Source organism: Danio rerio, chromosome 6 (assembly GCF_049306965.1).
Source record: "Danio rerio strain Tuebingen ecotype United States chromosome 6, GRCz12tu, whole genome shotgun sequence".
In the NCBI taxonomy this organism is placed as follows: Eukaryota; Metazoa; Chordata; class Actinopteri; order Cypriniformes; family Danionidae; genus Danio; species Danio rerio.
This window is the reverse complement of record NC_133181.1, coordinates 55,605,001-55,617,077: the sequence shown is the minus strand read 5'-3', so window position 1 is coordinate 55,617,077 and position 12,077 is coordinate 55,605,001. Positions and strand designations below refer to the sequence as shown.

The 12,077-nt window shown below is 37.3% G+C and overlaps 3 protein-coding genes across 4 annotated transcripts in view; all 3 read right to left on the bottom strand.

Annotated features, from left to right (window-relative positions):
* Positions 1-5,145: 5,145 nt before the first annotated feature.
* On the bottom strand, positions 5,146-6,078 carry or90e2 (odorant receptor, family 90, subfamily E, member 2). The gene is given in 1 exon segment (NM_001128561.1): positions 5,146-6,078. A coding segment is annotated over 1 exon segment (933 nt).
* Positions 6,079-7,061: 983 nt separating this feature from the next.
* On the bottom strand, positions 7,062-8,809 carry or137-8 (odorant receptor, family H, subfamily 137, member 8). Its single transcript, XM_001923186.7, has one exon. It carries the CDS (start codon positions 8,709-8,711, stop codon positions 7,779-7,781), a length of 933 nt encoding a protein of 310 aa, XP_001923221.2. The 5' UTR covers positions 8,712-8,809; the 3' UTR covers positions 7,062-7,778.
* A 1,923-nt stretch (positions 8,810-10,732) lies between these two features.
* The window catches only part of or90b2 (odorant receptor, family 90, subfamily B, member 2), a 2,424-nt gene continuing 1,079 nt past the window's right edge, over positions 10,733-12,077 (bottom strand). The window contains exon 3 of one of the 2 annotated variants that reach the window (XM_017356423.4): positions 10,733-12,077. This exon is cut by the window's right edge and continues 90 nt beyond it. In XM_017356423.4, the coding sequence (XP_017211912.1) occupies positions 11,078-12,077 (1,000 nt within the window). In that variant the 3' untranslated portion in view covers positions 10,733-11,077. 2 annotated transcript variants of the gene reach the window in all.

Here is a 12,077-nt window from a genome sequence, read left to right as displayed (position 1 = left end):
CAAATCACATCTGTTGGTAACTGTGGAATCAAGAGGACGTTCTCTGAAAGGGATGCCCAGGTGTTAACCCAGATTTTATCCAAAAAACATAAAACCACATCTGCCCATCTTACGGCAGAATTGAACGTGCACTTCAACTTTCCTGTTTCCACCAAAATTGTTCTTAGCTCCAAAGGATCAATAAACACAGCCAGGATGCTATAGCCAATCCTTTGGACACTCAAAGCCAAACACCAGTTTCAATTTTTGCCAGCAGGAAAAATCTTGAGGTGTGAACAATGTGAAACATGTGTTGTTCTGTGATGAGTCCACTTTTCTGGGGCCTCATGTATCAACGCTGCGTACGCACAAAAACTTTGCGTACGCCAGGTTTCACGCTCAGAATCGCTCGCGTTTGGATTTACTAACAATGAACTGAACGTGGGAATGTGCGCAGCTTCACGGCAGCTTTCTGGCAGGCGTACGCACATTTTTTGTGCGTGTCTGTTTTATTTCCATTGGCGACTCCTAGAGGCAGTTGTGTTAAATTCCTCTCTACAAAGTGTCTGAGCCTTGCAATGGCAGCTGTATAAGACGGGTTCAGCAGGTATATAAGGTTTCCATACCATACAGTTGACCAGCTAAACATTAAAGCACAATTTGCAGCAGTCGCCTGTTTTCCCAATGTAATCTGAGCGATCTACCGCACGCACATTGCTATAAAGACACTATCTGAAGATGAATTTGCATGCGTGAATCAGAAACATTTCCATTCAATAAATGTGCAAATAAAATATGATGCTTATTGATATGAACTTATTGATGATTCCTACTTGTTTTTCTCGTGATAAATTATTGGCAAAATCTGATATGTAGCGGGGGAAAAAACAAGAGAGAGTTCATCAGACGCTGGATTCGAGCCGAATCCATGCTCGAACGTATCAATTCATGATCACAAGCGTCTTACGAGCGCGCCACTGAGACTGTTAAGCGTACTGCAACATTTTACAGATATAAATCACACTATTTCTTTTTTTTTTAATGCACTCAGTGCGATATGTTCAGACCCAACTGTGTTGACCGCATCAGCTAAACTCTCCTACTCTTTTTTTTTTCTTTTGTTGTTAATTCTGGAGAACAAACTTGCAAATAACACCGCTTTTCTCCGGTCTACCTCCGAAAGCAGCACCTCCAATTCACATTCTGTTCAAAGTTTCTCTTTTTGCTTGCTTTTGCCTTTGCTTTTTCGTTGGGTTTTGCCATTAGCATAGTCATTAGCATATTCATACGGGGGAGGAGGCAGGGAGGGGTTTTGTGCTTGTGCATGTTGCGCTCAGTTTCACGTTCATTCAGATGTACAAAAGAATATGCAAGAGATTCGGCGTACGCAGTGTTTTATACATCTGAATTTTTTCTGCGTACGCACATTTACAGCTTTGTGCGTATGCAATGTTTTAGTAAGATTTCCACGCAAGTCTTCGTACATGAGGCCCCTGGTGTTTCCCACATCTAGGAGAGCTATATTGTGGAAAAGCCCCAAATAAGGCCCAATCCCAATTCTATTTTTGTACCCCTTCCCCTGAGGCCTTACAAAGGAGGCTTAGGGGGAAAGTCTTCAATATTTACCCCTAAAACTTGGGACAGCACTACAGCACCTGCACACGTCATCATAGGTCATCGCAATCTCTTGCTTCATATGAGATCACCGATAGTGACTGCTGTAGTTGTTTCAGTTGTGCTATTTTTTGGTATTTACCTTCAAGAAGTCACAGAAGGCATATATTATGTTATCATAACGATCTAATGTGGCAATAAGATTGTAACTGTACTTTGCATTTACACAGCGGCCATATTCATCTATATAAACACACAAAAGCAACATTACATTATAGCAGACTATAAAAAGCCCATTCTCAGCCACTAGACTTTTCTGACAGGGTTTTCGAGTGTCATCGAGTGTCAGAATGTTGTAGGACTGCTATACATGAGTTATTATTATGGATTATAGATCGCAAAGTTTTGCGTTTTTTTATTTTTTTATTTTAAAGAAGGATGGTAACACACAAATGCAATTATGAAATGTATTAAAACGTGTTTGTTTGTCGTAAAAATTCATAATAATGACGAAAGTTTGTGGATCTCCTTACTTTGGAGTTCAGCAATACTGCCGTTTTGGCTGGTGTATTCTGGGAAATTTTCTTACCCCTTGGTTTTGAGTGTGGTCCTGAAAAATATTCGTTCAAAGGGCTATTCGCCCCTTCCCCTAAGAGCTTAGGGGTAGAATTGGGATTGGGCCTAAGTGTACCACCCAGACTGTTGCATGCCCAGAGTGAAGCATGGAGGTGGATCAGTTATGGTTTAGGCTGCAATATCATGGCAGTTCCTAGGCCCAATACAACTGCTGGATGGTTGCGTCACTGCTAAGGACTACCGAACCATTCTGGAGGACCATGTGCACCCAAAGTTTCAAACATTTTATCCTAAATACAGTGCCTTGTATCCAGATGATAATGTATAAATGCACACAGCAAGATTACTGATGTTCATGTAAATGTAGTGAATGAGAGAGCAAGTTATGAGCTGTCTGTGACTGGCCTGAAAGGTGATCGATGCACTCACTTACACGGACATTAGAGCATGAAAAACCCACATCTATCCTCTGAACCATACAGATATATGAGCAACTGATCTGCTGACACATTAGCTAATTGACGAGGCTTTCAGGCCGTACACACACTAGGTACAGTTGCCTCGAACCGGGCCAAAGCACGCTTGTCCCCCCTCCCGTCTCACACTCGACGGCCCGCACTCACACCACAAACGGGCTTCGGCACGCTTACGTCATCGCTGCTGCACTGTTCAGTGAGAAGCACTCTCACTCACTCAGCAGCACAGTGCAGATTTCTCTAGTTATATCATTTCAGTCGTTTGATATGCAGTTAAATATTTCGCCTAACAGTCCTTAGAGATGCGGGGACACGCAGTCAGATATTTCGCTGAACAGACCCGCCACTTTTGGCGCTCATAAACAATCATAAAGCTCTCGTGCTGCAGGAATGAGGAGGTCTGCTGAAGGCGCGCAACTGTCGTGCAGTGAGGGGTTTGTGTCTTTAATAAGCTACGGCAGTTTGCAATCACTGAAAAGTAAGAGTGATTAATAAATCCATATAAAACAGTGCCTTTAAAAGTCAAGTTTCGCTTTCAGTTTCGGGCTTTGGTGCGTTTTGCACTCACACACAAGCGTATCGCGACAAAGCCCAAGTGAACCAGGCTCAGGCACACCTCTTCCAACCGGGCCAGGGCCGGCCAAGTGAACCTTGCTTGAGCCCGATTAAGTGCACTCACACTTCTCAAACAATCCGGGAAACGGGCCTGGGCACGGTACGGATGGCATAGTGTGAGTAGGCCCTAGTGTGAGTAGGAGCATCCCTTTAATGCTTTCAGAAAGATTTCAAATGCTGTGTCAGTTATATGGTATAATCACACCATTAAATTTATTGCAGCCAATATTGCTCTTCTCCTTCTGATGGCTGCGCCCTTAACATTTTATTGGCTGGGGTTTGAGGACCGTATAGAGCTATTGGGTGAAAGTTGTCAAATCATGTAGTGTGTGGGCCTTCTACTGTAGATCATTTACTTAGTGTCACAATGGCATTTACACTGTACTGTTCAAGTGACTCAATTCCGATTTTTTTCTCCCATGTGGCACAGATCAGATATGGCCCATGTACGTGTAAGCAGGAACAAATCACATGGATTCCAATTTACTCAAATCAGGTTCAGGCCTTCTTCATATGTGGAAATTTGTCCGATGTGAATCGGATCTGTGTTCTCGTGTCTGCAGTGTAAGCAGATAGATCGGATTCTCACCTGTCAATGCCAGTCGCGCGCTATTAAAAACCATAGCAAATGATGTAAAGTTTGAGTCTCAAATGCTAAATCTCATACAAGAGGACTTAAACAGATTCATATTGTTACATAGCACAGGTGTTTAAGCATGTTAACAGGAGTGAGAGAGAGAGAGCAATGCCTGCCATGTAACCAATATAAACTAATATAAAACTAGTGCATACATCACGTGCATAAATCGCCATGGACATTACATTAAGATGCCTAAAGGTTTAAAAAAAAGCCTATATATCAAAAGAAGATGGACAAATGAGAACCTTTCTGTGATAAACTATAGTAAAAGAGCATGTTAAAAACTGCCAACAGATTACATACAGGAATAGAGAAGAGAGCACTCCACTATTTAATTATCAGCTGTCAGGAAGCACCCGCTCTTTTTTTCCTGGTCATTGTGCCTTTGCCGTGTGCTGTGTAAATGCAGACAATCAGATACAAGTCACTTTTGAAAGGTGATTGTAAGCAGGTCATCAAAAAAATCAAATACAGTCACAAAATCGGAATTGACCATCAAGATCTGCAGTTTAAATGCAGCCATAGTGTAAACATCACAGTGACTTAAAAACAAAATCAAGTCAAGTAGTCTGAACAGCACAGTGGTCTGCTGATGTTTAAGTCTTGTAGTGTGAACTAACTTTTAGAAGCTCTGTTAAAGAGTTTAGGAAAGTACTTGTACATTGAGCCTGATATCTTTTTAATTACCTTAATTTGCATTCATTATGTATCCTACTTTCAAATTGCCACGTTCAGTTCTTTGCTATGACAGATAAAGAACAGTCATTTTGTTCAGTTGTGATAAATAACAGGGTGCTATATTTTTGTTTACATTTACTGAATTGATATACACTTAGGAAATGACAATGCATTTGAGATTGACATTTATTATTAAAGACCTTCCCAGCAAAATGAAAATAGTGAAAGTCCCATGCTTTTCTAGTTGAGATACAGAAATTATGATGTTTTTGTTATTATAAGTTTTGAAATTATTACTAAAGATTTGACATTTGCATCAAATGTTCCAGATCACTCATCTAACTTACATTATGCTTACATTGGGAATTTACACTAGGAAACATTTCTTTAAATATGACAAAATAGTTGTTAAAAGGAAATATGATGTCAAATCAAATTTAAAGTTTCATAAATTATGAATGGTTTCTTAAAAAGGTAAAATGCATAACATATGACATAGCATTTTTTTTCAACAGAGAGTTAATGAAATTGTAAACAACTTGAGTAGGAGTCTTTTCTTTTCTTAGCTTATCCTTTAGTTGATTCAACCTTTACAATAACTAATTTACATGCAACAATGCCTTTCATGTGACTATAAAACACTTTATCTCGAACACCGTAAATCATTGGGGTGAGCAGCCGCGGTAGTAAATTTGTCAGAAGGTAATTACAAAAGAGCAGTTTTGACCAATCAGCTGGTGACAATTGAATATACATTGCTTCTATGGAACCAGTAATGTAGGACAGCATACAGAGCAGAAGCTGTACTCCATGTAGCAGGATGGTGCTTTGTGCTTTTTTTGCTGAGGATTTATCAGTGGAGGCCTTTCTGGCTGTGATCAACACTCGGCAGTATGTGTATATGAGTATTAGCAAAACAGCAGATGCATAAATGCTTGACATATATTTTTTAAGTTCTTCATGGTATGGTGTGTTATATAATTTTGCTGGGGTACAGACAGTCGCTTTAGCAATGATAGAAGGATCTATAAGTAAAAGGAGAATAAAGTCAGCCAATCCAGGTAAAACTCCAACACTCCATATCAGAGAGATGAGGATGTACGTCCTGCGCACTGTGCAAATTTGATGGTGATGCAGTGGTTTGCAGATGGCAATGTAACGCTCAATGGACATGCCACCCAATGTCAGAAGAGTGTTCGTCTGAGTTTTTGAGACTATCAGTAGTAGTATTACACAAAATGAGAAAGGTACATTTTGCCATGCATAAGCCATCACAGAAAGAGAAACACTTAGAAAAACCATGAGCATATCATTGATAACCAAGTGAATATATAGAATATATCTTGGATCATTGTAGAAAACTGAACTCCTAAAGAATGTAAACACAAACACACCATTGATGGAGTTAATTGTGATTCCAAAGATAACAACAATGAAATTTCTAACCAAAGCATCTCTGAATCTGTCCTGTGCATTATACTGAAGCATCGTGGAGTTCATCACCTTTATGTGCGCCTCTTACAATAGAGTGATTCAAAATCCAAAGGTTTTTTCTAATATTGTAGGTTGTTTTAATTACATCAGTGTCAGTTCAGTGGATATCTGTAAAAAAATTCCATGTGTTACCTGATATGGTAATTAAGGTTTTATTTCTGTTCTTAGAGCAGTTACTTCAAGTTAAAATGATTAAGGTGATAACAGTTACCTAATCCGATCGTTTTGCCCAGTTTGCTTCACTCCAGAAATGAACTCAACCGTTTATATACACATTTGAAATGTAAAAAAAGAGGGAGGGCGGTTGAGAGAGTGAGCAAGCGTGCATGCGAGCAAACTAATCAATTTGATGTTATTTTGGTCACTTTGCATTGCTACACAACCAGTTAAAGTCAGAATTATTAGCCCCCCTTTTAATTTTTTTCTAAATATTTCCCAAATGATGTTTAGCAGAGCAAGTAAATTTTGACAGTATGTCTGATAATATTTTTTCTTCTAGAGAAAGCCTTATTTGTTTTATTTCGACTAGAATAAAAGCTGTTTCTATTTTTTAAAACCATTTTAAGGACAAAATTATTTTCCTTCGACTTAGTCTCTTTTTTAGAGGTTGACATAGCGGAATGAACCGCCAACTATTCCAGCATATGTCTTACACAGCAGATGCTCTTCCAGTTGCAAAACAGCACTGGAAAACACCCACCCACACACACACATACCTACAGCCAATTTAGTCTATTTAATTCACCTATAGCGCATATCTTTGGACTTGTGGGGGAAACCAGAGTATCAGGAGGAAACCCGTGCCAACAAGGAGGGAGCATGCAAACTCTACACAGAAATGCCAACTGACCCGGGTGGGATTCAAACCAGCGACCTTCTTGCTGTGAGGCGACAGTCCTAACCACTGATTCACAGCTCCACCCATATGGGTAGATGACAAATATGTAATAATTTTCTTTTTTAAAACATTTAAGAATTTTTTTCTGTGTATTTCTGTAGTCTGATGTTTGAAGACATATAAGGGGTCACTAAGTTTAATAATTCCTCCACTCTCATTTTATTTTAGTTTTTGGTACTTTTTACTAAAATATACTGTAAAAATGTCCTGTGATGTGACATAGCATACATCGAGAAAAACAACACTTATAATATACAAATAGCATGAATGTGATTTAACTTTACTGTTGGACAATAATCTTCATATACTGCTATTTATTTTTATTAAAATAATGAATGTTATTTTTCCGCATGTTGCTGCATTTGTAGATTCATAACGTCACAAAAAGACATAACGTCTGTTCGCTCCTTTAGGGTATGAGGGTTACGACTATAACTGAGATGTTTCCTTTCATGTCAGGAACTCAGAGTTACGTCTGAACAACATTATTGAGAGTATATGTAAAGCACCATAGTATTTGGATCTGACACGTATTTGGTGATATGTTTGACAAGCAAATAGCGTGAGAGCACAGGTGTCTCCAAAGGTGCAACCTTTCAACATCCCCAGGCCCTTGATTGCCACAATATGGGAATCTTTAGAATTTAGGGTACTTATTTGAATCTTTTTCTTAGCTAAACCCTAAGCTGAGGGTTTTTTATAGACACAACAGTATATTGTTTTACAATATAACAAAATGCTTTCCCAAAGAGAATCAACAGAGAACAAAGGAAATGACAACCAGCTAGATAGGGATTCTTTTCTTAGCTTATCCTTTAGTTGATTCAACCTTTACAATAACTAATTTACATGCAACAATGCCTTTCATGTGACTATAAAACACTTTATCTCGAACACCGTAAATCATTGGGGTGAGCAGTCGCGGTAGTAAATTTGTCAGAAGGTAATTGCAAAAGAGCAGTTTTGACCGATCGGCTGGTAACAGTTGAGCATACATCACTTCTATGGAACCAGTAATGTAGGACAGCATACAGAGCAGAAGCTGTGCTCCGTGTAGTAGGATGGTGCTTTGAGCTTTTTTTGCTGAGGATTTATCAGTGGAGGCCTTTCTGGCTGTGATCAACACTCGACAGTATGTGTATACGAGTATTAGGCACACAACAGATGTATAAATGCCAGTCATATATTTGCTAAGTTCTTCATGGTATGGTGTGTAGTATAATTTTGCTGTGGTACAGACAGTTGTTTTGGTAAAGATAAAAGGATCAACAAGTAAAAGGACAATAAAATCAGCCAATCCAGGTAAAACTCCAACACTCCATATCAGAGAGATGAGGATGTACGTCCTGCGCACTGTGCAAATCTGATAGTGATGCAGTGGTTTGCAGATGGCAATGTAACGCTCAATGGACATGCCAGCCAAAGTCAGAAGACTGTTCTTGTGAGTCTTAGAGGCTATTATTAGTAGTATAACACAAAATGGAAATGGTACATTTTGCCATGCATAAGCCATCACAGAAAGAGAAACACTTACAAAAACCATGAGCATATCATTGAGAACCAAGTGAATATATAGAATATATCTTGGATCCTTATAGAAAACTGAACTCCTAAAGAATGTAAATACAAACACGCCATTGATGGAGTTAATTGTGATTCCAAAGATAACAACGATGACATTTCTAACCAAAGCATCCCTGAATCTGTCTTGAGCATTGTATTCAAGCATCGTAGAGTTCATCGCCCTGATGTGCACCTCTTACAATACAGTGATTCAAAAATCCAAAATGTTTTTTCCTTGTTGTTTGAGTTTACAAGAAACCTGTTTCAGTCCAAAGTCCATCAAGCACATTTATATCCGGAAGCCTTTTTCAAGTGCTACCTGATATAGAAATACAAAGACTGTATTTTCTGTTCTACATCAGATCAGTTTTTTAAATTACAATTAAAGTTGACAGGAATTCACCCTATGGGTTTGGCTTCTCCAGTACCCTCTACTTCAGAAATGAACTGAACAGTTTATATACACATGAAAAGGGAAAGAGGGAGGGGGGAAAGGAGAGAGGGTGTGTGTACGTGAGCGAGAACTAATTAGTGAGAATCAAGCTAAATATTTTACCATTCAAAATAAATTATATATACACACAGTAGAAGTCAGAATTATTAGCCCCTCTTTGAATCTTTTTTTCTTTTTTAAATATTTCCTAAAGTATGATGAACAGGGCAAAGAAATTTTTACAGTATGTCTGGTAATATCTTATCTCCTAGAGAAAGTCTTCTTTGTTTTATTTTGGCTATAGTAAAAGCAGTTTTAAATTTTTTAAAAACTATTTTAGGAACAAAATTATTAGCCCCTTTAAGCAAATTTTTTTTTGACATTCTACAGAGCAAACCGTCATTATACAATAACTTGCCTAATCGCCCTAACCTAAATAACCTAGTTAAGCCTTTAAATGTCACTTTAATCTGTTTAGAAATGTCTTGAAAAATATAAAGTAAAATATTATTTACTGTCATCATAGCAAAGAAAAAATAAATCAATTATTAGAAATGAGTTATTAAAACTATTATGTTTAGAAATAAATCTTCTTTCCGTTAACCAGTGGGAAAAGTGGGAAAGAAATTAAACAGAAGAGCGAATAATTCAGGGGGGCTAATAATTCTGACTTTAACTATATATATATATATATATATATATATATATATATAGAGAGAGAGAGAGAGAGAGAGAGAGAGAGAGAGAGAGATAGAGAGAGAGAGAGAGAGAAATAAATCAAGATGCATTTACTTGTAAAAACAAACTTTCATGAGAACAGAAGTCTTGTTTACTTTTCTAATTTAATTAAAAGAAACTAAAAACAAAATGCTAAGCAAGATAGTAAATGTGCAGTGCATGTATTATTTAATGCCATATACTATGAATTTAAGAAACGGTCTGATTTAAGTTTTTATTTTGTTTCTTTTCCTCAGTTTTTCTCAATTACTAACAAGCATTTAAGTCTTAACACAGCAACAGAACCATATCACAAAATTAGCCAAATAGTACACAGACTACATTTCAAAATGCTGGATACTTTTTTCTACATTTACTAACTCTATCAAAAGTTCTTTTGAGTTATCAGACTCAAAATCAAGTCATTCAGTCAAAACATATAGCTCTAGATTTCTGTCCAACAGTAACAACAAAAGACAAACTAATAAAATGCTAAAATTGTATTTACTAAAACAGCATTGCTTGTCAAGTTTTAGTCATTTTAGTAATAAAATACAAATTTAAAGTAAACTTCATTTGTGTGTGTGTGTGTGTGTGTGTGTGTGTGTGTGTGTGTGTGGAGTTTATTTACAAAAAACAGCTTTCTAATATCACATTTTTTGTGCATTGAATAGTACAATAGCAAAACACATGATTTATGTTAATTACTAAACCTTGAGATGTTTCTCACATTGTGTATTGAAGAGTACCACTGCAAAAACACATGACTTCTGTAAAACTGAAGGAAAAAAACACCCACAGAATAACCCACAAAATCTGCTATGATTCTTTGGGGGTTTTTTTGGGCTGGTTAAGGTGCTTTATAGCACAAAACTGCACAGATTTAGGTGTTAGGTGCTACTTACTGTTAAGTGCTTCCCTTGTGATTACAGCCTAAGATCCAGTTTTGGTGCTACAGTTTTAATAACCATAAATTCATAGAATAATTCTGCCCTTTAAAAAACAAAAAGGAAAAATATATATTTTCTGCCATGCTCAAAAAAGAAGATACATAATTTTGATATAGGATAAGCTTATGTGAAAAAAGTAAGCATTTTAGAAATGTGTTAGTTGACTGAATATTGTGTGAAAACAACAAAAATTGTGTTGGTCACAACAACAGACTGATGTTGTGCTACTTGTGTTTAGAAAAATGTGACTACGGATTGAACAAAAGTATGTTAGCAATTGAGAAAAACGATGAAGCTTTATGGCCAAAACACAGTTTGAAACTTATTTGCTGCATAGACATTAGGTATTAAATCAAGCTATTAACGCATATAGATATGTGCATGCAAAACAAAATATATAAAACAGTTTTAAACACTAATTGCATTGTGTAATATATTTTTAGCTCATGATTTGGCTGGTTGAACTTTTACATGAAATAATCGACATAAAAACAGCCCTTTCAGGTATTTCAAAAAATGTTTATCTCGAACACCATAAATAAGAGGGCTTAGCAGTCGTGGTAATAAATTTGTAAAAAGATAATTGAAAAAGGTGATTTTTGACCGTAATGTGGGAAGAAGTTGGGCATAAATCTTGTCTATAACAGGAGTAATATTGGACATCATAGAGAGCAAGAGCTGTACTCCATGTAACAGTATTGTATTTTGGGCCTTTTTTGCTGAGGATTTGTCAGCGGTTGCTTTTCTGGCTGCAATCAGCACTCGACAATATGTGTACACAAGAATTACCCACACAACAGTTGTATATATCCCATGTGTAATTTTACTCTGTTCTTCATGGTACGGTGTGCTATACAAATTAGATGTACTACAGAGAGCACTTGTGTAAAAAGCCAAAGGACGAACAATTGAAAGGAGAATCAAGTCAGCCAATGAAGGTAAAACTCCAACACTCCATATAAGAGAGATGAGGATGTACGTCCTGCGCACTGTGCAGATCTGATTGTGATGCAGTGGTTTGCAGATGGCAATGTAACGCTCAATGGCCATACCAGCCAAAGTCAGAGGAGTGTTCTTATGGGTTGTTGAGGATATTAGTAGAAGTGTTACACAAAATGGTACAGGAACATTTGGCCATGCATAAGCCATCACAGAGAGACCTACACTGAAAATAACCATGAGCATATCACAGATAACCATGTGAACATATAATATGTATCTTGGATCGTTGTAGAATATTGAACTCTTGAAGAAAGTGAAAACAAATAATCCATTGACGCAGGTAATTATGAGCCCAAGAAGAACTGTGGTGAAATTTTTTGCGAAAGCCTCCGCATATCTGTCTACATTAGTGTACGTAAACATTGTAGAATTCATAACTCTTTCACAGCGGCATGAAGTTCTGCGACTTAAAAATATGAGCTTCCTTTTTCTTGACTTTTTT